Genomic DNA, 20,367 nt, shown 5'->3' with positions numbered 1-20,367 from the left:
CCGCAGCCAGGCCGCAGCAGGGGCGCCGCGGGCGCTGGGCCGGGACTGCGCGGCCGCCGCCGCCGCCGCCAGCACGCGTCCGCCCCCTCCCGCAGCCCGCGCAGCCGCGGAGCCGCCCGCACCCGCCGCCTCCCAGCCTCGGTCTGCGCATCCTCGCTTGCGCCAGAAGCCTCCCCTTCTTCCTAGCATCCTCTCCTCCTAGCCCGAACTCTCTTTCTCTGCCTCCGTTCTTTCTCCCATTTCTCCTCCCTCCCTCCACGAGTCTCTCACAGACACAGATTTGGCCCTTCTACCCTCTTGCTACTACTCAGAAAGTAGTCCACGGAGCAGCAGCATCCCCAGAGGCCAGCATGTTAGCATCACTAATCTCGGGCCCCACGGCAGACACGTGACTCAGGATGCATTTTACCAATATCCCCGGGAGACCCCAGTATACGTTCACATTTAAGAAGTGCTCCCCGGAGGGTTCACCCTGAACACACCTTGTCAGAGTCACTGCTTCCCCCACCTTGTTCCAGCACTTTTTGGTTTATATAAAGCACTTACTATATCCATTACTTCTTGGGATCATCACTGAAAAAGTTGGAATTGCGAGATCCGCACGTTATAGATAGGTAAACCGAGGTCCTTAGGGCCACTTTAAACATAGGTAAACCGAGGTCCGAGGTCCTTAGGGTCTAGTTTCCCGAGGAAAACTAGAACCCAGCTCTTTGGGCTGGATTCACATAGATTTTTGGCGTGTGCAGTCAGCAGAGGCTGCCGGTGCCCTTGTGTAACGTGCCCCCTTCCACACCAGGCAACTGGTTTACTGGTTTCCCCGCAGCGAGCACGTACAGGCCTGGGCAGGCCCAGACCGTGGAATTCCCGACTTTCCCAAATCCATTCCTGCTGCTTGCAGTTCAGTTCCGGTTGTTTACTCAGCCATTCATTCATTCATTCACACCAAGCACTTAACTACATGCCAGGCCTTTCCAAATGATGGCTTTGGAGTGATAACACATTCAAACTGCTAAGCTGTTTTCCGCTAGAAAACATGGAGACAATTCTTTTTATGCTAGTATTACAGATCCAGCATTCTAGCTTGCTTTTAAATTTTATTTTATTGCATAAACAAACAAAATAATTACGGAGGCAGAAAAGCATAGAGGTTTCAAACGTAGGCCCAGAAGTCAGGCAGTGCCGCGTGGTGATCAGTAACCTCCACGATGCACTGGAGATTAGGTAAGATGATAGAGGTGAGGATCAGTGGTATTGAATGAATACCTAAATTTATAGTATTGAACCCTATGACAATGAACGAATGAATATGCCTATGGTTATGAAATACAAAGATTCAAAAGAAACTAGTGATTACAACCTTTTTTGGCCCAGGAGAGATGGGAGACAGGGGACTGCTGTGGAAAGTGAGTTTTGTGTGACCCAGAGGTCAAATGTTTGCTTTTAGGTATCAGTTAACACTGATGGTGGGTTGTCCAATTGGAGTTTAAACGTGTTTATCCTGACAGGTGATTCAGGTATAATTCATGGAAACACTGGGCTTCACTAGGTCTCCCAATATCCCAGTAGTTGTAAGAAATATGTCAGATTTACTGCTTGAAAAAGGTAAGATGAACTATAATTGCTTTAAAAATCAAAACAAAGACATTTCTTTCCCAAAAACATAGCTTTCAGAGGATAAAATTCTAAAATACAAGAAATCCAATCAATTGAAAATTTGTTAGAGTAGTCCTTAAAGAACAAAAAAAAAAAAAAAAAATCTTGTTAAAAATTGAAATGTCTTTCTTTTCATCCTCCTGTTTATCAGGAAAGATATGGCCAATTTTAAATGGACCAATGTTTAGCAAAAAAAGCAAGCATTGGACTTCTGATTCTGGTGTTGATTCACTGGTTTGGGAATCCAAGCTGTTATCTATTACTTTATTTTTTATTCCCTTCATTTTAATTAATACAATTAACAGTGATGGTACCAGATATAAGGCAAATTAAAACCAGGTCATTCTTCTGGTAAACTGGTCTGGTAAAACCAGGTGGGCTTTTTTTTTTTTTTTTGGGCAGGGGATGTTGGGTGCTGGTGTTGGAGAAGGGTTTGCACCCACAGCTTAAAATGAGGCTTGTAGGTAAACTGCAGATTTCAATGATCTACCCATGATCAAGGACCTGGGGTCCATGGACTCAAAGGCGGACATAGATGGGTTTCAGGGGTGGTGTGAGGATCCAGTGAAAGTGCTGGAATGATGTGTGACGTATAGCTTTTTCTAGGGAGAATACCCATAATCTTCATGGGTCACTTAAAAGTCTGCATGCCACCCCAGGGCCTTAGAACCTACTCTGGTTTCCAATTCCTTACGGGCTTGGCTGCTTCCTTTCACGAGGTTCTCTCTCATCCACTTAAATTGCTTTTGGGATTTTCTTATTCTTTTTGTTTTCTTACAAGATTTCAGCCCTGGAGGGAGACCTGTTCTCACCCTCAGCACATATTCCCTACTTTGTTACATCCCAGGTTTTGCATAAACCCTCTGCTCCCCACTGATGTGAATCCACAATACTGTGGTTTTCTCTTTTGCACATATTTTTCAAGGAAGAACGTTTCCTGAACATGCAGAGCCCACTGCCTGAACAAGAGTTGGGTATTCAAACAAGAACTTAGAGATGAACCTGAGTTTAATTTCATTTGCATTTTTTCAAAAAGATAGCACCTTTATTTTCTCTTCTCAAAGCCATTTCTCTAAAACAATTTTTTTCTGTTATAAACTTCACCCCCCACAAATCAGTGCTGCATCTCGGTATCTGACCAGTTTAACAACAGATTTGCCCACGCTTCTGTCTGTCTAGTAATATATGTGATTTTTTTCACTTTTGATTGTTTATGAAATAAAAGTTGTGATCTTGGCAGTTCCTCAAAAAGTTCAACATAGAGTTGCCGTATGACGCAGCTATTCCCATCTCAGTTACATACCCAAGAGAACTGGAAACATATGTTCACAAATGTTCATATTATTCATAAGAGTCAAAAAGTGGAAGCAAGCCAAATGTCTATTAACTGATGAATGGATAAACAAAATGTGGCATATCCTTACAATGGAATATTATATAGCCATTAAAAAGGAATGAAGTACTAATACATGCTACAACATGGATGAAACTTGAAAACGTTGCGTTAAGTGAAAGAAGCCAGTCACAAAAGACCACATATTATGATTCCATTTATATGAAATGTCCAGAATAGGCAAATCCATAGACAGAAATCCAAAGACAGAAAGTAAATTAGTGGTTGCTAAAAGATAGGGGGAGGGGAGAATTGGTAGTGACTACAGATATGGAGTTTCTTTTTGGAATCATGGAAATGTTGTGTAATTAGATAGTTGTGATATTTGTATGACATTATGAATATGCTAAAAAATACTGAATTATATACATTAAAATGGTTAACATGGTGAATTTCAAGTTTTTTAAAAGCTGTGATCTTTGAGATGATGAAAGAAAGATAAAGATGGTAACAGAATATTCTTGTGCTATTCTGGGAGTGTAAAATTTGGGGCATTCAGGTGGGATCTTCTGAATGCTCTAGGACCTCGTTTTTAAACTCTTTAAACATAAGGATCTCCTATGTAATCTACAATCCACAAACCTGGGGTTTCAGGATTCCCAGGCCACTTGCATTAACCCTCACCCCCATACCCACCAGGAGTCTGTGGCTCACAGTCTGGAACACTTGCTCCGGAATGATTATGTCAGCAAGCTGATTTTTCTCCCTGGACATAAGATGTGTTGTGTGACCGTATGGTACTGTTATTTTGGTTTTAAGTATATAAAAAAAGGCGAAGTGATTGTACCAATTCATTTTTATCCCTATGAATCCACCCAACACAATGTCATCTTCTCAGGTCACAATGCCAAGCACCCAACATACATGTACGTAGGCAAATAACCAGGACAACTGCTGAAACAATGGAATCCTCTTGATTTTACTGGTTAGAGTTGAGCTGCCAAAGGTACTGGGTTTTCATATACAGTAATAGCCAACTTGTTTGTGATCAGACTTCCAGTGACATCAACCTTCAGAAACATCTGTGAACCCAGGGGGACACGGGGAAGAAACAGCAGGCTCAGAGCCTCCTGAGAACAATGGCCAAAAAGCCCATGCATCCCTCCTCGGAAGCAAAGCCAACCTGACACGTATGTAACACTGAGTTTCCTGGCTTCCTCAAGAAAACTTCAGTTTTGCCCTGGAGGTTTCCATCAGAGAGCCGGAAGTGAAGAGCAGAAGACTGAGAAAGCAGGTTAGAAAAGGAGGGATTGGCAAGAGGTGACAACCCCAGAAACAGATATTTCCCCCGTACTGTACAGAAACACATTTTGTATCGTGTACACAACATAAAGAACGGCTAAAGCTGTTTTAAAAGTACAGCCGGGGTCATGTAGTATTGGGGTGGGGGGGTAAAAGTTCCCAAATACCACAACTGCCCCCAGACAGCTTCACCAATAGAGCAGACAGCAGTGCAAACCATCAATGAGAAAAGCATTAGTCTGTGAAAGGCAAGCCAAGCCCTGCACATTGGATAGTTCCTGATGACATCACTGCACCACACCAAGGTACAAAAGGGGCTGATGTTTGTAATGATGACCATGACTCATCAAGAAAAGGTTAAATACTCTCCAGTATACTCTGTTTACTAAGGCAGGGAAGTGTGTAATATATTTTAGAAAGATTTCCCTCAAAAAAATATTAAAATTGTATAGATTCAGCACTTAAAGGGTTAATCCTCTGTTATCTGAATATTTGCGTACATTACCTCATTTTACAACAATGCTAGTCAATGAGGCATTACTTTTTTTTATAATCATTAGTATCAAATTATTGGCACCATTCAGGTTTCAGGATAGGGACAGGAGAGCAAATTATACAACATAAAAATACAGTTCTGATACAAATATACGAGATCAATTCCACTTAAGTGGTCATAAGAAATGGATGGACATTGTACACACAAGGAAATACAGCTAATAAGTCACCACATGGAAAAGTGCTCAGCCTTGCTAGCAATTAATGAAATAAAACCACCTTTCAAGAAACAACTATACGCACTTATTAAACTAGCAAAAATAAATAAAAATGGCACAACCCAATACTGGCAGAACTATTGGTAAATAGAAATGCTTATACATTGCTGGTGGCATCATAAATTGTAGAGGGGATTCAAGCATTCAGAGAGGATGGGGGGGTTGAACTTGATGACCTTTAAGGTCTTTTCAACCCAGAGACTAGATCTTTCTAGAAAGCAATCTGGCACTATGAAACAAGAGCTATAAAATCCCTCATGCTCTTTGACCTTGTAATCTCTCTTTGGAGATATTCCCAAGGGGAGAATCCAAAGGAAGGAACAGTTTTTACAAAGACATTCATAGCAGCACTATTTATAAGAGTGAAAAATTAGATATAACTCAAATATCTAGTAATGGCAAGAAGTGAGGTTAATCATGTTACATGGATACAAAGAAATCAAAATTGGTGAGAGCAGGATCAGTGTTGAAAAGAGGAGCTGTGTGTTAGAGGGAGGAAGTAACCAAAGAGCACGTACACACTGACCGTATTGATGTAAAAATGTGTGCATATTCATTGAGAAAGCATGGGAAACATTTCAGAGGGCTAGTTTGTGGTTACGGGGGTTCTTAATTATTCCTGCAAAGTTGTTCAAGTGCATAATAAAAATTTAAAAACACATTTCTTGAAACTATATAAAAAGAGAGCAAAGTTTCTTCTGGTCAAGTTTCTATCAACAGGACATGAGTTGATCAACTTTAGAGATAATTTTCCTTTATGGAACACCCAAATGAATCCTGATATCAAGTCACTTTGTAAGGATTTTTAGACAATTTAAACTATAATGTCTTACTTTGGGTTCAATAATAAATTTTATATATCTTAAATAATATCATATACCATAAATTCACAAGTTAAATTGTATTTCAGATTAAGCTGAAGCACCTTCAGCCCTGGTGACTGCAACTTTCCTTTTTTAGTTCACCTACTTGTGTCTGAATAAAAATGAATGTTAAAGACTTTGTAAGATCTGTGTATTTACCAGTGTAAATGAAAAACCAGCAGTAAAGAATTATTCTCTCATTAAAAATGACTCTAACAACAGTCAAAGCTTGGTGCAAGTGTCAATCATACAAAATCACATGGTTGAGATTGACAGCAAAGGATTCCATGCCATATTAACCCCTGTGGTTATTAATATATACACACAGGTACTTCTGAAAAGGAATCCTGGTTTTCCCATCTTTCTTCTAGGCTTACCAAATCCTGTCTCAACTACACTGAGTAGCAGAAAAACTCTAATACTCAGGAGACATAAAATATCTTTTCCGACAGAAGTCAAGCCAGAAGTTGGCTTCGACTAACCACAGAGACCTGGGCCAACAGAGCACACATTTGTATGTTGTGCTAGAGTGATCACACAAAGCCCGAAGAAAGAAAACGGACAGAAGGCACCATGCCATCCTCCAGGCACCAAGGGGAGAATTTCACAGTTCGGTCATCAACAGTCTTTTCATCATTTTCTCTCTCTCCAGTTCCTGCCGGAGCGTCTCTGCACTGAAAAAGAATAAGGTGACAAAATGGTGAGATACACGCTCAAAAATGGTAAGAGCAGTCTCAGTTTAAATGTCGTCTCCCAGATTCTTTCCCAATCTGAGTTCTTGACTTTCTCTTTCAGGCTCCTTAAGGACCCCCTACATTTGCTAGCATTACAGTGACCTGAAATAGGCTGCCTATGGGTTTCCCCCACCAGACGGAGAGCTTCTGAAGGCACCGCTCCTCAGGGGACTGACTGTTATATATGCCATTCCTCTCTGAAACCCTGGAGCCTAGCATAGGATCTGGCACATAGCAGCCTCTCAGTAAAGGTCATTTAAATGAATGGGAAAATGTCCAGGGGTTAGATTTCTTTAAATCATGTTTTCAATTGGTTTCATATGCACTGTCTCCCAGAATTACCTCCAATGTTTTAATAAATAAAATTGAATGAAGTAAAATTGGCTGCTTTAAGAGGTTGCTGCTGAGTTCTTGGCCCTCGAGCCCAGTTGCCTATCTATGGAATTTATCTCCACTGTTTAGGTGCACGCATACACACACACACACACACACACACACACACACACACACACACACCCCACACAGGAAGTACACGTCTTGAAAGGCACAATCAATGTTTTAAATAATTTCATTCAGAGTAGAAAGCAATGTTTCTACTATGGCCAAGAAGGCTTTACACAATCTGGCCCCAGCCTACAACTTCATGGGTTTCCTCTCCTGTCGTTCACTACCTCTCTGGCTGCACCAGCCCCCTTAACTCTTCCTTAACCATGCCAGGCTCACTCCACCTCAGAAGTCTTAGCACCGGCTGTTCCCTCTGACTACTATACTCCTTTCCCAAATATCTGCAGCTTGCTCCCCTCACCACCTTCAGCTCTCTGCTTAAATGCCACCTGGGTGAGACCATCCCAGCATGCCCTATTGCCCTTCATGGATTTATGTTTCTCCCTAGCACTTGTCACTATCTCACACACACATACACACACTCATTCAATGTCTCTCTCCCCTCCCCCAACACTAAATTGTAAACTCCATAAAGGTAGCACTTTCATCTGTTTTGTTCACTCTACATCCCTAGCACCTAGAATAGTGTCTAGCCTTTGACGACATTTTAATAAACATCAATATTCAGAGAATATTCAGAGAATAAATGAATAAAAGAATGAATAAGAGAGTGGTAGATGTCACAAACACAATGCACCTAGAGCCTGTGCCTGGTTTTCCTGTCATCAGAGTTATCTGTTGCTACCTGCTGATCTGACTCACCTGGCCACTGGAGAAACAGGCTTCCGAATGGTGTAGATGGTCTGCACTGTGGAGACGGTCTCTGTCAAAGGCCTCAGGGTTGCTGCTGGAATCAGTGGGGAAGACTGGCCAGGACAGCACTGTAATTTACTGTCTCTAAAGTCTGCCTGGAGAGGAAACAGAAAAGAGGAAATCAATCTCAGTTTGGGTCCCATTTTTACACGGTCAGCTGCTCCCTAAGCCTTACCACACAGTCCCTGTTATTTTATTTATTTAAGAAATTTTATTTAATTAATTAATTTATTTATTTTTCGCTGTGTTGGGTCCTCGTTGCTGCACATGGGCTTTCTCTAGTTGCGGCGAGCGGGGGCTACTCTTCGTTGCGGTGCGTGGGCTTCTCATTACGGTGGCTTCTCTTGTTGTGGAGCATGGGTTCTATGCGCATGGGCTTCAGTAGTTGTGGCACGCGGGCTCAGTAGTTGTGGCACGTGGGCTCTAGAGTGCAGGCTCAGTAGTTGTGGTGCACGGGCTTAGTTGCTCCGCGGCATGTGGGATCTTCCCGGACCAGGGCTCGAACCTGTGTCCCCTGCATTGGCAGGCGGATTCTTAACCACTGCACCACCAGGGAAGCCCAGTCCCTGTTATTTTTTAATAATAGTTAATCAATTGCCATTTATTAAACAATTTTGCTTAGTGCTAGCCACTATGCTAAGCACTTGACATACATTACCTCTGGACAATCTTAAAGGTAGAGGTCATGTTTCATCACATGTTAGACACCATCATTTGTAAGATGCACCATTTTTGCATGTGCCACAGAGAAAGAAAAAGTAACCATTCGAACTCTGTCATGTACACTATTGTAATAAACATTCTGATTTCAGAGATGTTAGAAGGTGGAAAAACGCACATCTTGGAACTGATTTTATGGAAAAGGAAAGTGAGGCTCAAAGAGGTTAAGTAATCTTCCCAAGGTCACACAGTTAGTAAGTATTAAGAACCAGTACTTAGAACCAGGGTTGGCTGACTTCATAATTGGTGTTTTTTACCATTATAACAGTGGTTCCCAAAGTATGGGCTCCAGACTAGCAGCATCAGTACCATCTTGAAACTTGGTGAAAATGCAAATTCTCAGGCCCCAACTAAGACCTTTGGAACCAGAATGTTTGGGGACAAAGTCCAGCAATCTGTGTTTTTACGAGACCTTCAGATGATTCTGATATACGGTAGAGTTTGAGAACTACTGGTCTAGAGTACACTGCCTCATTTGGAGAGGATAATTTATTGTTGCTTTCATTACAAAGCAAGATATGCTTATTACTTTACATAGAAAACTCAGAAGATATATAAAAGTAAATAAATGAAGAAATACCATAATCCCTTACTATCACTGTCAGTGTATTTCCTCATAGCATTTTTTCTATGCATATTTTTTTGTTTGTTTTATATCATTTCAGTAGTACCAGCTATATATTTTATAACTTGAGTTTTCATGCTAGTTCCTGGCCCTAAACTTGGAGAAATTTTTCACGTGGCTTTCTAAAGAAGAGGTTTTGAACATCAAATGAGCAATATATTTCTAGTGATTAGACAGACGATCAGCTGTCCCTCCTAGGGAAACATGGAAAACCACAAAAATAGCAGGTGTAGTTGTAGTTCTGTAAGGGTATATCTGGCTTGAGCAATGGGGAGAATCTTATCTTTGAGAGGTCCTGAAAGACTACTGCTGAGAAATACAAGCCCTTGTTTGTTTTACAAGTGCCTCTAGAGAGAGAACTGACCTGGCCTGGGCTGGAGCAATGCCAAAGAATTGACCACGAGAACAGGAGCACTGTAGAGTTGCTAGCACGTGATGTTTGCCACAGGGAGCTTTCCCAAACTTTGGGCTGTAGTGGTCACTTGTGTGGTTTACCAGATAATCCTGGCTCATTGATTTCCACGGTAGGATTACACTTCCCTACCCCACTTTGAAGTTAGGCATGACCATGTGCCTTGTTTTGGCCAAAGAAATGTGGTGCCATGTTTTATTTCCATTGGAAGATTTAAGTGCTAGTAGGTGACTTGTCACCTCTTTTTTTTTCACCTCTGCCACTGTGACTAGCAATGTTTCAGATGGCAGCTGCTCCATTAGCCTGGGTCCCAGAAACAGAGCAACACAGAGCAGAATGCGTAGCCCACCCCTGACAGACATGCAGGGTGAGTAGTCATAATTCTAGTTATTTAAAAAGTATATCTCAGAAATAACGAAATTTCCTTGTCAATTGCATTATTATGAACTTTCATCAAATCTTTAACCGTGGTCATTTTTAAGTCTTTTGTCATTTACAGATAGTTCTGGGTGTACTCTGATGCTTTTGCAAAAATGTTCCTATAAAAGGGTTTCATCTTCAAGGAATTCATGGAAAAGACTCTGACAAGTACAGGTTTCTGGTAACTGACTATACTGCTGAACTGAATAAATAAGCATTTTCAGAACTCTAATGGAAAACTGATGAATTCATAAAAGTGCTAACAAAAGATCAAGATGAAAACAAAATTAATTACATGGGACTGAGTGAACTGATGAGGATGATTATAATTGTGACTTTCTGTTTGAATTAAAAAAAAAAAAAAAAAAGGAAATTCAATTTGTCATTTTAAAGCATGACTTAGCCCAGCCTTCCTGATACAGGAGCTGGGGTAGGAAGTTATTTTGTTGTTTCAGTGAAGTGGGTGGAGGTTGGGCTTTTGATGCCAATTTTGATCCTTTCTGGAAAAAAGAGGGACATTTACACTTACATACAAAGGCAAAAGCGGGTAAAAGTACCAGGGCCTGAACATGAATCAAGGCAGTGGCACCAGACTTTATTAATAGTCATTATATTCTTTACTGCCATGCACTCAAAGTAGAAAAAGAAAGAGCCAGCTTCACTTAAGAATGACCTTAGGGAGCAGTGAAAATTACTATTATTAAATCTCAACCCTGAGAACTTGCCTTAATATTTGTTGAATGAAGAACTGAATGAACGAACTTTTGCTGGAACAAAGCAGATAACACAGGGACAGACCAGGTTAGGCAGAAGAACATGGGACAGAAATCTGACCAGAGCCAGGCAGGGGCCCTCATCTTAGACAGACCAAGGCCCTGGGCTGAGTATCAAGTAGAGTTAACAGGCCCAAATACAAGCCAGAAACTGGTCTCAGGATTAAGCAAGGAGCCTGGTTGTAGAAACCAGGCCCAAGGTCAATGCTGGATCAACTGCCAGAATAACTTTGTGTGGAGTTCCCTGGAGCTGCTGAGCTCCCCCACGACTGTGGTCAGGATAGGTGTGGAGGCCTGTGGAGAGGCCAACCCTGCAGCAAGGTCAAGTGTCTTGACCTTGGAGGGGAGGAAAAGACAATATGACACACGGGGGGTAAGAAAATTAGGAAGCTGAAGCTCATGAATTTGGCTTCTGTTACCATCCAGCTGTTAGTAACTCCCTAATTATAATCTCCAGTCTAGTCCTGTCTCCTGATACAGACTTGGATATCCAACTGCCCATTCATTGTTTCCATTCAGATGTTTCCAAGGCATTTCTAACACATCATGGCCAAAGGCAAACTCATTATCCCTCCCAATCCACTCTTCCCTAAGATTTCCTTATCTTAGTGAATGGACCCACTCTCCATCCACATTCTGCAAGTCAGAAATCTGGGAGCCCTTTTTGGCCCTCCCTCTCCCTCATCCAATCCAATTCCTTACCAGCCTCTTTTTTTTTTTTTTTTAAGAATCTTTTTTTTTTTTAAGATTTTTTTTTGATGTGGACCATTTTTAAAGTCTTTATTGAATTTGTTACAATATTGCTTCTGTTTTATGTTTTGGTTTTTTGGCCACCAGCCATGTGGGATCTTAGCTCCCCGACCAGGGATTGAACCCACACCCCCTTGCACTGGAAGGCGAAGTCTTAACCACTGAAATGCCAGGGAAGTCCCCCTTACCAGCCTCTTAAATATCCCCCTGATCTGTGCACATCTCTCCACCTCCACCATCAACACCACTCTGGATCACACTCTCTGCCTTCTCTCCCTTGAACTATTGTCTTAGATTTCTAGGCTACTTCCCTGAGTCCACTCGGCCTGAACCCAGCTCTGCTCCCACTGCCATCACAGGGATCATTTCCAAATGCAGCTGCCCTGTTACTACCGTGCTCAAAGTCCTTCAAAGGCTTCCCATTGCTCGTAGGATCCAGATCAGAGCCCCTCCTTTGGCCTACAAAGCCAAGCATGGTTTTGCCCTGTAGGGTTTGTCCCTGCTTTCCTCCCTTTCCTCCTCTCATGCCTCACACCCTTGCTCTCTGCCTTCTAGGCCCACTGGCCTTCATTTCAGTCCCCTGAATGTGGGATGACTCCTCTGCCCCAGGACTCTGGTTCATGCTGTTCCCTCTGCCTGCTCCAGCTGCCTTCAAGGCCCTCTTGCCCAGTTCTTAAAAGTCCCAGCATGGTTTCTGACATTGGCTTCCTGCTCCATCTTGGCCCCCAGCTTTTCAGGAAGGGCTTCCCTGGGTGTCTCGCAGCACTGCCAAGGCTGGGGAGCAGGCCAGAGTGCCCGCCATGGCCAGTAGAGGAAGTGGAGCCGGAGCTTCCAGCTGGGGAGCTGTGCCTAGCCAAACTGCAGGGGCCAGATGAATGTTGGGGCAGCAGCACTGAACAGCCTGGCCCAGCCCCTGTGTCTCTGCCCTCTGGTTCTTAAAAGGCAGGTTCTGGAAGCAGATCATGACCCTAGCATGGATCGTTCTAGAAACCTGCTTTTGTCTCTGCATGGACTGCTGAACACCTTCCCAGTTCTGTTCATCCTCCGAAACATGAATCAGCCACTGCTCACACCCTCCCTGTTCATGTGGCTGGCCACCTCAGGTAGTGACCATCACCTAACCCATGAGACTGCACTTCAAGCTACCCCTAGGCCACCTCACAGCCCACCTGACAGATCCTCTAGATTGGCCTTTGGAAGGAGCCTCAGGGATCACTTGGTTCTTGGTTCTAGGAATCGCATACTCTGATCCCTGGGAGGAGGAGAGGGTGAGGGGAAAGAGGAGGGAGCCTCTTCTGCCCCCCCATTTGAGCCTCCCCACTTCTGCTCAGTAGATGGTGAGCTTCTGCAGAAGCTTTTAGTTAAAGAAAAAAAGTTGAGCAGCTGAAAAGAATCCTGAAAATCATCGAACTCTCTCATTTTGCAGATGAGGAAACTACATTTAAATGTTTAAAAACATTTCAACAGTTTGCAAAGAGTTTAAATAAGCTGCTCAGCGACACAGAGAGCCATGGTAACGGGAAAACCAGTTGTCATGACTACCTGCTCTTGTTAAGTACACCACCTGCCTCTCCAGCGTTGAGAAATAACAGTCGTACTTGACATTTGTGGGGTGGTCTGTGGTCGGTAAGGTACTTTCAAGTTCTTGATCCCTTTTGATCCTTGCCTCAACCAGATATAAGAAGGAGGACGTTATTACTATTTCCACTTTAAATAAGAGGAGACTGGTGCTCAGAGTGGTAAAATAACTTAACCTAAAATCTTACCGTTACCAAGATGCAGATCCAACCCAAAAGAATTAAAAACAGGGACCCAGACAAATATAGGTACCTGCATGTTCACAGCAGCATTATTCACATTAGCCAAAAGGTGGAGACAACCCATCAATGCCCATCAGTGAATGAGTGGATCAACAAGTTACAGTATATAAGTACAATGGAATATTATTCCTCCATAAGAAGAAATGAAGTGCTGATATATCTTACAGTGTGCATGAGCCTTACAAACATTATGCTAAGTGACAGAAGCCAGACACAATAGGTCACACAGTATATGATTCCATTTTTATGGAATATCCAAACTGGGCAAATCCAAAAAGACAGAATGCAGATTGGTGGTTGACAGGGGCCGGAGGGAAGGGGAAAATGGGAAGTGTCTGCTTGATGGGTATGAGGTTTCCTTTGGGGGTGATGAAAAGGTTTTAGAATTAGATAGAGGTGGTAGTTGCATGACACTGAATGTACTAAATGTCACTGAATTGTCACTTTAAAATGGTTAATTTTATGTTACATGAAGCTCACCTCAATAAAATAAAACTAGAAGATGCAGACCCCCAAACCCCAGCTCCTTCCCAGCCTCACAGAGTTCACAGTGATCAAAAGAAGCTGTTGGCACTGCTGGCTGGCAATCCACAGGAAAGCACGCCACCTGGGAACAATGTCTCGAAACACAGATCTGTTTTCCGGATCTACTTACGGTAAACTGTGGCCCTGTTATGAAAGGATCAGGAAAAGGGGTCACTGTATCAGCCGGGAATGTTTTTATCTTCAAAAAAGAGACAGAGAAGAGTGTTACTTTCAGATTAGAAAACAAAGTTTTGAAATTTTTGGCAGTGCATTTTTAAACTGAACTGAAGGTTTCAGGGAAACACACACCGAGCCTTCATTACTTGTTGAAGAAATACACCAAGGGTCGCTAGGAGTGTTGCCCAGCGCTCGTATCTGTGCCCGCTGTTGTGCTACAGGGCCAGGCCGCTGCAAGGAAGACAGGCTGGAGTCTTCCTCGCCCTGACCATGACCAGGGCGTATAATGAGGCAGGTGAGGGCTCCCTGGGGGCCTGCTGACGGCTCCCCTGCAGCTGTGGAGAATGGACTAGAGGCCTCTGAGAGGGCACATCTGGGAACACAGTGTATCAGAGTGGACAGAGTACCAGGAGGCCTGGACTAAGCAGGCCAGGAGGATTCCCTGCCTGTTCACTTTAGTTGCTGGGCTCCCTGTAAACTCTGGGCCATAGAGGGAAACCTCAGGGGAACCCATGTAAGCATGGGAGAATCCCACCACCGTGGCCTTGGGAACAGAAGGCAAGGTGATCAGAAGTGCCCCGTGCTGGGGTCTGAAAGAGGGTGGACGCCCCGGCATGATCAGGTAGGGCTAAGTGGCCAAAAAGAGCCTTTGCTTCCATTTCTTTCTCTTGGGTCATTTCATCTTTGGCCTCCTGGAGGCCTTGGAGGATGGGGGGGCGGGGGTGTGTGTATTTCTTTAAGCTGGCCTAGAGGACTGCCACCAGGCCCAGGGTCCTGATGACTGTGGCACTAGCTTTGTCTGCAACCCACAGGGGCACAGAAACTGCCTGCTGGTGAATGCACATTGTGCCACCCGCCACCAGAGGGCTGCAGCCAAGACACCGAGGCCACCACTCCCTATGCGCCACCGCCTTAGTGTCTCTCAGAGTCTTGCCTACGGACCCTGGAGTAGTTACCTGATGGCCTTGAGTCATTCTAATGGAGGGTAAGGTAGGGAGAAGCAGGAACACATCAGACCAGACCCAAATCTGCTGAGGGTTCTGAATGAGTTGAGTAGGTCTCAACTCAACCGATCTAGAAATGACAATGTCCTTGCAGTGGGCACTGAGATGTCCAGCCCAAGCCTGCTCCCCTTCCGCAAACTCTCCGTAGTCTCTTTAAATATCTCAAAATTCCCAGGGACTCAGCTGCCAACTTGGGTTGCTGGTAGTGACTGCCTGCAGCATAGCAAGAGAAAGACTGGGGGGAACCTTTCTCCTCGCAGGGCCTAACATGGTGTTCTGAGACCAAAAGCAAAGTGAAAGTAACATACAGACAAGACTCAGACCATCATGAAATAAAAGGGGAAAAGAGGATTATTATCGCTATTAAAGAAACGTGAAAGTTGGCAACTTCAAAGAATTATTTTATACCTGCTCTAAAGAAGAAAAAGACATTCCAACAGTTACACTCTGGGTTGCCGGGCTCTGGCAAAGCACATTCACTCTTCTGATGATGGCGCTGATGGTCATTGGTATCACCACTTTAGAATGACTTTAGCAAAGCCAAAGTTGCAATACTGAACCCAGCAGGGTCTGGCCTGAGAAAATAAAATACCTGACACACAAGCTATACGTGTTCCCTCGAATAGTGACAAACTGGAAACAAAGCACGCGTCCTGCAGTAAAGAGTTTGTTAGGTAGATGGTGGACCATTCACTTGATGGAATATACAGTATGTGGTACCAAGAACAAGCTAGAAACAATAAAACATTAAGCGAAAAGAGGAAAACAGGAGATGATATGGATACTCTGATTTAACTATGTAAAATTATGAATGAATGCAAATAAATATTAGAAGGAAACATGCAAAAATGAAAAAAAGTTGTGCTAGGTTGCGATTATGGGTGATTCCCTTCAAGTCATTATATAATTCTCATATTGTCATCTTGATAAATAGCAGGAAAACACAAGTTAAAAGCTTTTGTTTTCAATAGAAATGCAACTAAGAATTTTTCTCTCTGCGGAAAGCATCTGTCCTCAGCATGGCTCTAGGAGAACAAACTCTTCACGGTTCTTGAGACCTAGAGACGAAGGGGCGGGACCACAGCCGTGGGTCCCAGTTTGACCAGGGATGGCTGGACTCCAAACTCTGCAGTTATCCTGGAGTGAGAGCCCCTGCGGCCCCGGGCTCCTCCGGAGGTCTGGTGCTCGTGCACACCCACGGGCTGCCTCCTGGTGGCTCCTGCCCGCCTCACCTCTCCTGGCCGGGCCCCTCTCCCTGCCAGGGTACCTACCAGCCTCGTTTTGATTGGAGGGTGCATGCAAACTCCAGTGGTCTCTTCCTTCATGGGGAGAGAGAGTGGAGGAGAACAGCGAGAGTGGGCACAGTGGGGGGCGCTGGCGGGCTCTGCCTGCTCACGAGGAGAGGAGAGAAGGGGGGGAGGAGGAGGAGGAGGAGAGAAGGGAGGGGAAGGAGAGAAAGACAGCACAGTGCAAGATGGATCTGTCAACTCCAGACAGCTCTCAAGCCAGCCTCACCCGCAGCCTCCTTCCAGCCTCTGGCCACCTGGCTTCTGGTCCCTCCCTCTTCCCTCCTCTCTCCACCTTCTCTCCTCCTCTCTGGCCCTCCTCTGTCTTCTCCACTATCTGAGCAGAACGACACATCAAAACCCCACTGCTGGGGCTGGCAGGTAGGGGCCATGTCCTGTGCCAAGTGCACAGGATCGGTGTGCTGTTGAGGATTCTGAAGCATTGCCCAGGCCAAGCCAGAAACAGCTCAGATGAATCAGTGAAGCCAGCCATGGGGGCAAAATGAGCAATGGCCACATACTGCAGAGTCTTTGCCTTCCATGCCCCATGGCCTCCTGTACTCTCCTAAGTAAGGGCCCACATTATAAGTGGATAAGTGAGTAGATGCCCAACAGAGAGCTACAAGAAAGAGGTACATCAGTGAGAAGGAACACAGAGTTTAACACTTAATCTGTCATGGCTCTTTATCTGTGTTCAGAAAATATATTGGCCGTGACCCTCCTCCCACATCTATGGACCCAGGCCCTGGCATCTCATACTGGCACTGGGGGGTGAGGGGGCTTGCTGCTTAGCTAGGAGATACCAAGCATTGTGAGAAAATGCCATGTCATTTGGGATACCGGGTTCCCTGGCCCCAGCCCTAAAGAGTGCCATGCACCCAGCAGAGATCCAACAGCTTGTACTGGTGAGGATGAGAATGGTGAGGGGAGAATGCTCTGATATCAGGGGAGGGAGCCACTGACAGGGTCAGTTTGGGTCTCAGGAAAGAACCATTACTCCAGGGAACAAATACATGCATCTTTTAGCTCATGAGCGTTTTCTTAAGTAGTTGGTATGATCCTGCCATAATGAATCAAGTAGAGCCTCTGGGAAAGTTTCACTGAAAAATTATCAAGAAAGTTGTAGCCTTCTTTTCCATCTCCAAATTGATCTAACTCCATCCTTTTTACTATTGTGCAGTCCTAGATGATCTCCAAGGGGCTTTTACAACCATTATTCACAATGGCCTCCATAATAGCCTTGTTTTACTATTCAGATGTGGGAGATGCAGAAATTGCATTTGCAAAGTCTAAATCCATGGGTCTAGACCCTCTTGTTGATTGTTTCTAAATCCATTCTTCAGAAACAAGGGAGTCCACATTAGTCACCTAATGTGCAATTAAGTTTTACCACCCTACTTAAACTCCCCCTCCCCCTCTGGTCCTCAGGATAAATGTTATGCTCTATAAGATGCTACCTAAGGCATAAATCACCAAGAAACATGGACACTCTGCCTTGAGGCCAAAATGTGTACTGGCTACCAGTGTCTGTATTGAAGATTATAATGGATGACTTAAAGCTTTGCCCAGCATTGGACTTTTATGGTAAAGAAATGTTGGTCCATCCCACAAGCATCTCTGACCTTTCTAAATGGAGATTTAGATCTCATATTTCAAACTCAAGATTTCTAAATGCATCTGAGCGGATTTAAACAAAAGAACATCCCTGGGGCTCCCACACTTCTGACTTGTAGTAAATGAACAGGATTTCACATGTAATAGGATACTATTTTGAAATACCATTTATGTTTTCTCCTGGTATTTCCTTCCCTCCTTGGGTCTTTTCTACATTCAGGCAGCTAGGTTCTATATGGCTTTTGAGTTTCAAAATCTGACTCTCTGGGGAACAGAAAGGTTTTGGCATAGATAAATCATGGTGAAAATGTGTAAGCCTTCATCCAGATAAGAAAAGAGATTGCCCGCTTGAGGATAAGAGAGAGGAGTCAGAAGGAAAGGGAGGAGGGGTAGACATTAGTGAGTGCTGAACAAAGGGGCTCTGGGCCCTCCGTTCATAGGCAGAGGCTGGGGGACAGGGATTAAAGAGCAGTGGGGACCTGCACCCCTCTACTCAGGTAGAGATGGGAGAGCAGAGCAGAATGGCTGTGTGGTGTGTCCAGTAGATAGGGATTCACATCCCAGCGGCACGGTGATCTCCACCCACCCAAAAGGGGCATAAGCGAAGCAGCGGGTGTCCCAGATGTATCAGCAAACAGGTGACTTCACGAACTAAAGAGACTTCCCTCCCTCTCCCCGTGCCCTGAAGAACATGGATGAAACCCCAGGAAGACTGAAGAGGCACCTGATTTGACTTGAGATTAAGCTTTAGCTCTCCTGCTAGAATGAGGTTCAAAATAAAAACTAAGTTATTGAGACAAATGGAAACCCAATTCTTCTGACACCCAACCCAGGGCCCATTCTGGGCCCTACACAACCTTCCTTTGGCCAGGCCATCTCCTCCCTGACACATGAACTCCTGACTAATGTTCCCTGACCCAGACGAGACCTGGATTCTGATGCTCTGCAGTTGGGTGAGTGATTCTTGAAGTACAGGGATCAGGGAGGAACAAGCCCCAAAGAGAGAGCATCAGGGACACAGAAGGTATGGGTGTTCACGGTCTGTGTTACCTGGGGAAGGAAGCTGGCATGACTGACCCAGAGTAGAGGGTGGGACTCTGCATCCCAAGGTCAACATGATTGATGTGTCCATGTGCCCACCTTCTAACACCTCACACTCTACCAACACCCACACCCACACCCGCACACCAAATGAGAAGACCAGAGGGAGAGTGGGTGCTGTCTTCACTCACTTGCCTTCTTCCCTTCCCATCCTCACAGCCCCAAGCTTCCCTCCCAGGCAGAAACTCTTATCTGATCTTGAAGAGTCTATGATGCAGATTCCAGGAATGGGCAGACAACAGAGCTGCAGAGGTTGTAGGACTTGGATTGCTAAATTGAGCTACGTGATAAAAGAGTTGGGGATTAGAGAAGAAAAGAGTTGGGAAAAGGAGGGGGAAAATGCTACAAGAGTGAAAGCTAGAAAGAATGTTTTTGTGGAGAGTTTGAGGATGTAAGTCCTTGGGGAAGTGCAGGGTGCAAGAGAATTAAGAGAGAAGCAAAATGAGATTCAAGAACTGTTACCAGGAGGTGTTCATTTAATCTTCTTTCATTATCTTAAGAGACGCCAGTTAAAGAGTGAATCTTTTTTATTATTCTTGGCTGTTTGGACCATGTTTCATTCCATGCAGAGACTGGATCATAAGGGTAAAGAGTCATAAGGGTTAAACTAGCTCCAATAGTGTCTTGGTGGAACTTGGTTTAATGAAGGCAAGAAAATCTGTCCCACTCCTCTCTCTCCAGCTCCCTGTTCTTCCAGCTCTGGCCCGAGGAACCAAGGCAGGGACACAGCTTTAAGACTTTCCTCCAGCCCCAGATCCTAAGTCTAGCCTTCCTTGGCTGTCTTTAGAGACACAGATGCCACGCCCCTCCATCACCCTAACATCAAGGGCAGAAAGGGCTGCAGCTCGCATTTCTTTGATGCTGGGAAGAACAAATGGAGGAGATGGAGGTAAGAGGACCAGACAAAGGGAGAAGCAGGCTGCTGGAGTCCCTCTTCCCCTCTAGGACCCTTCGGCACTCATGGAGATAGGTCTCTGGAGTGAAGTAAGGTCAAAGCCAATGATGCCAAGGAAAGCCCGAAATACTAGCCCTCCAGCATACCTTCTGTGTGCATGTGCTCTGTGAACATGCACTTGTGCCTCAAATCCGCACAAATAAGAAGAAGGATGCTTCATCTTGAAAAAAGGTATTCACTGCAAACTTCAGCCGTGAAGTGGGCAGCTGTGTCTTGTACAAAAACCTCAGCTGTCCCGTGGCTGGGCAGTGCAGCACCTGGACCCTGTTT

The 20,367-nt window shown here is 44.5% G+C and overlaps 1 protein-coding gene across 2 annotated transcripts in view; it reads right to left on the bottom strand.

The window, feature by feature from the left end:
- Nucleotides 1-6,354: 6,354 nt before the first annotated feature.
- EPB41L4B (erythrocyte membrane protein band 4.1 like 4B) overlaps nt 6,355-20,367 on the bottom strand; it is a 139,553-nt gene continuing 125,540 nt past the window's right edge. The window contains exons 23-26 of one of the 2 annotated variants that reach the window (XM_061201061.1): nt 16,413-16,529; nt 14,091-14,159; nt 7,865-8,010; nt 6,355-6,598 (exon numbers count right to left, since the gene is read on the bottom strand). In XM_061201061.1, the coding sequence (XP_061057044.1) occupies nt 6,529-6,598; nt 7,865-8,010; nt 14,091-14,159; nt 16,413-16,529 (402 nt within the window). In that variant the 3' untranslated portion in view covers nt 6,355-6,528. The remainder of the gene's footprint in view (nt 6,599-7,864; nt 8,011-14,090; nt 14,160-16,412; nt 16,530-20,367) is intronic. The other variant, XM_061201062.1, reaches the window with a different exon arrangement.

This window comes from Eubalaena glacialis, chromosome 9 (genome assembly GCF_028564815.1).
Source record: "Eubalaena glacialis isolate mEubGla1 chromosome 9, mEubGla1.1.hap2.+ XY, whole genome shotgun sequence".
Taxonomy (NCBI): domain Eukaryota; kingdom Metazoa; phylum Chordata; class Mammalia; order Artiodactyla; family Balaenidae; genus Eubalaena; species Eubalaena glacialis.
The sequence above is the reverse complement of the archived record's forward strand: the minus strand, read 5'-3'. Positions and strand labels throughout refer to the sequence as shown.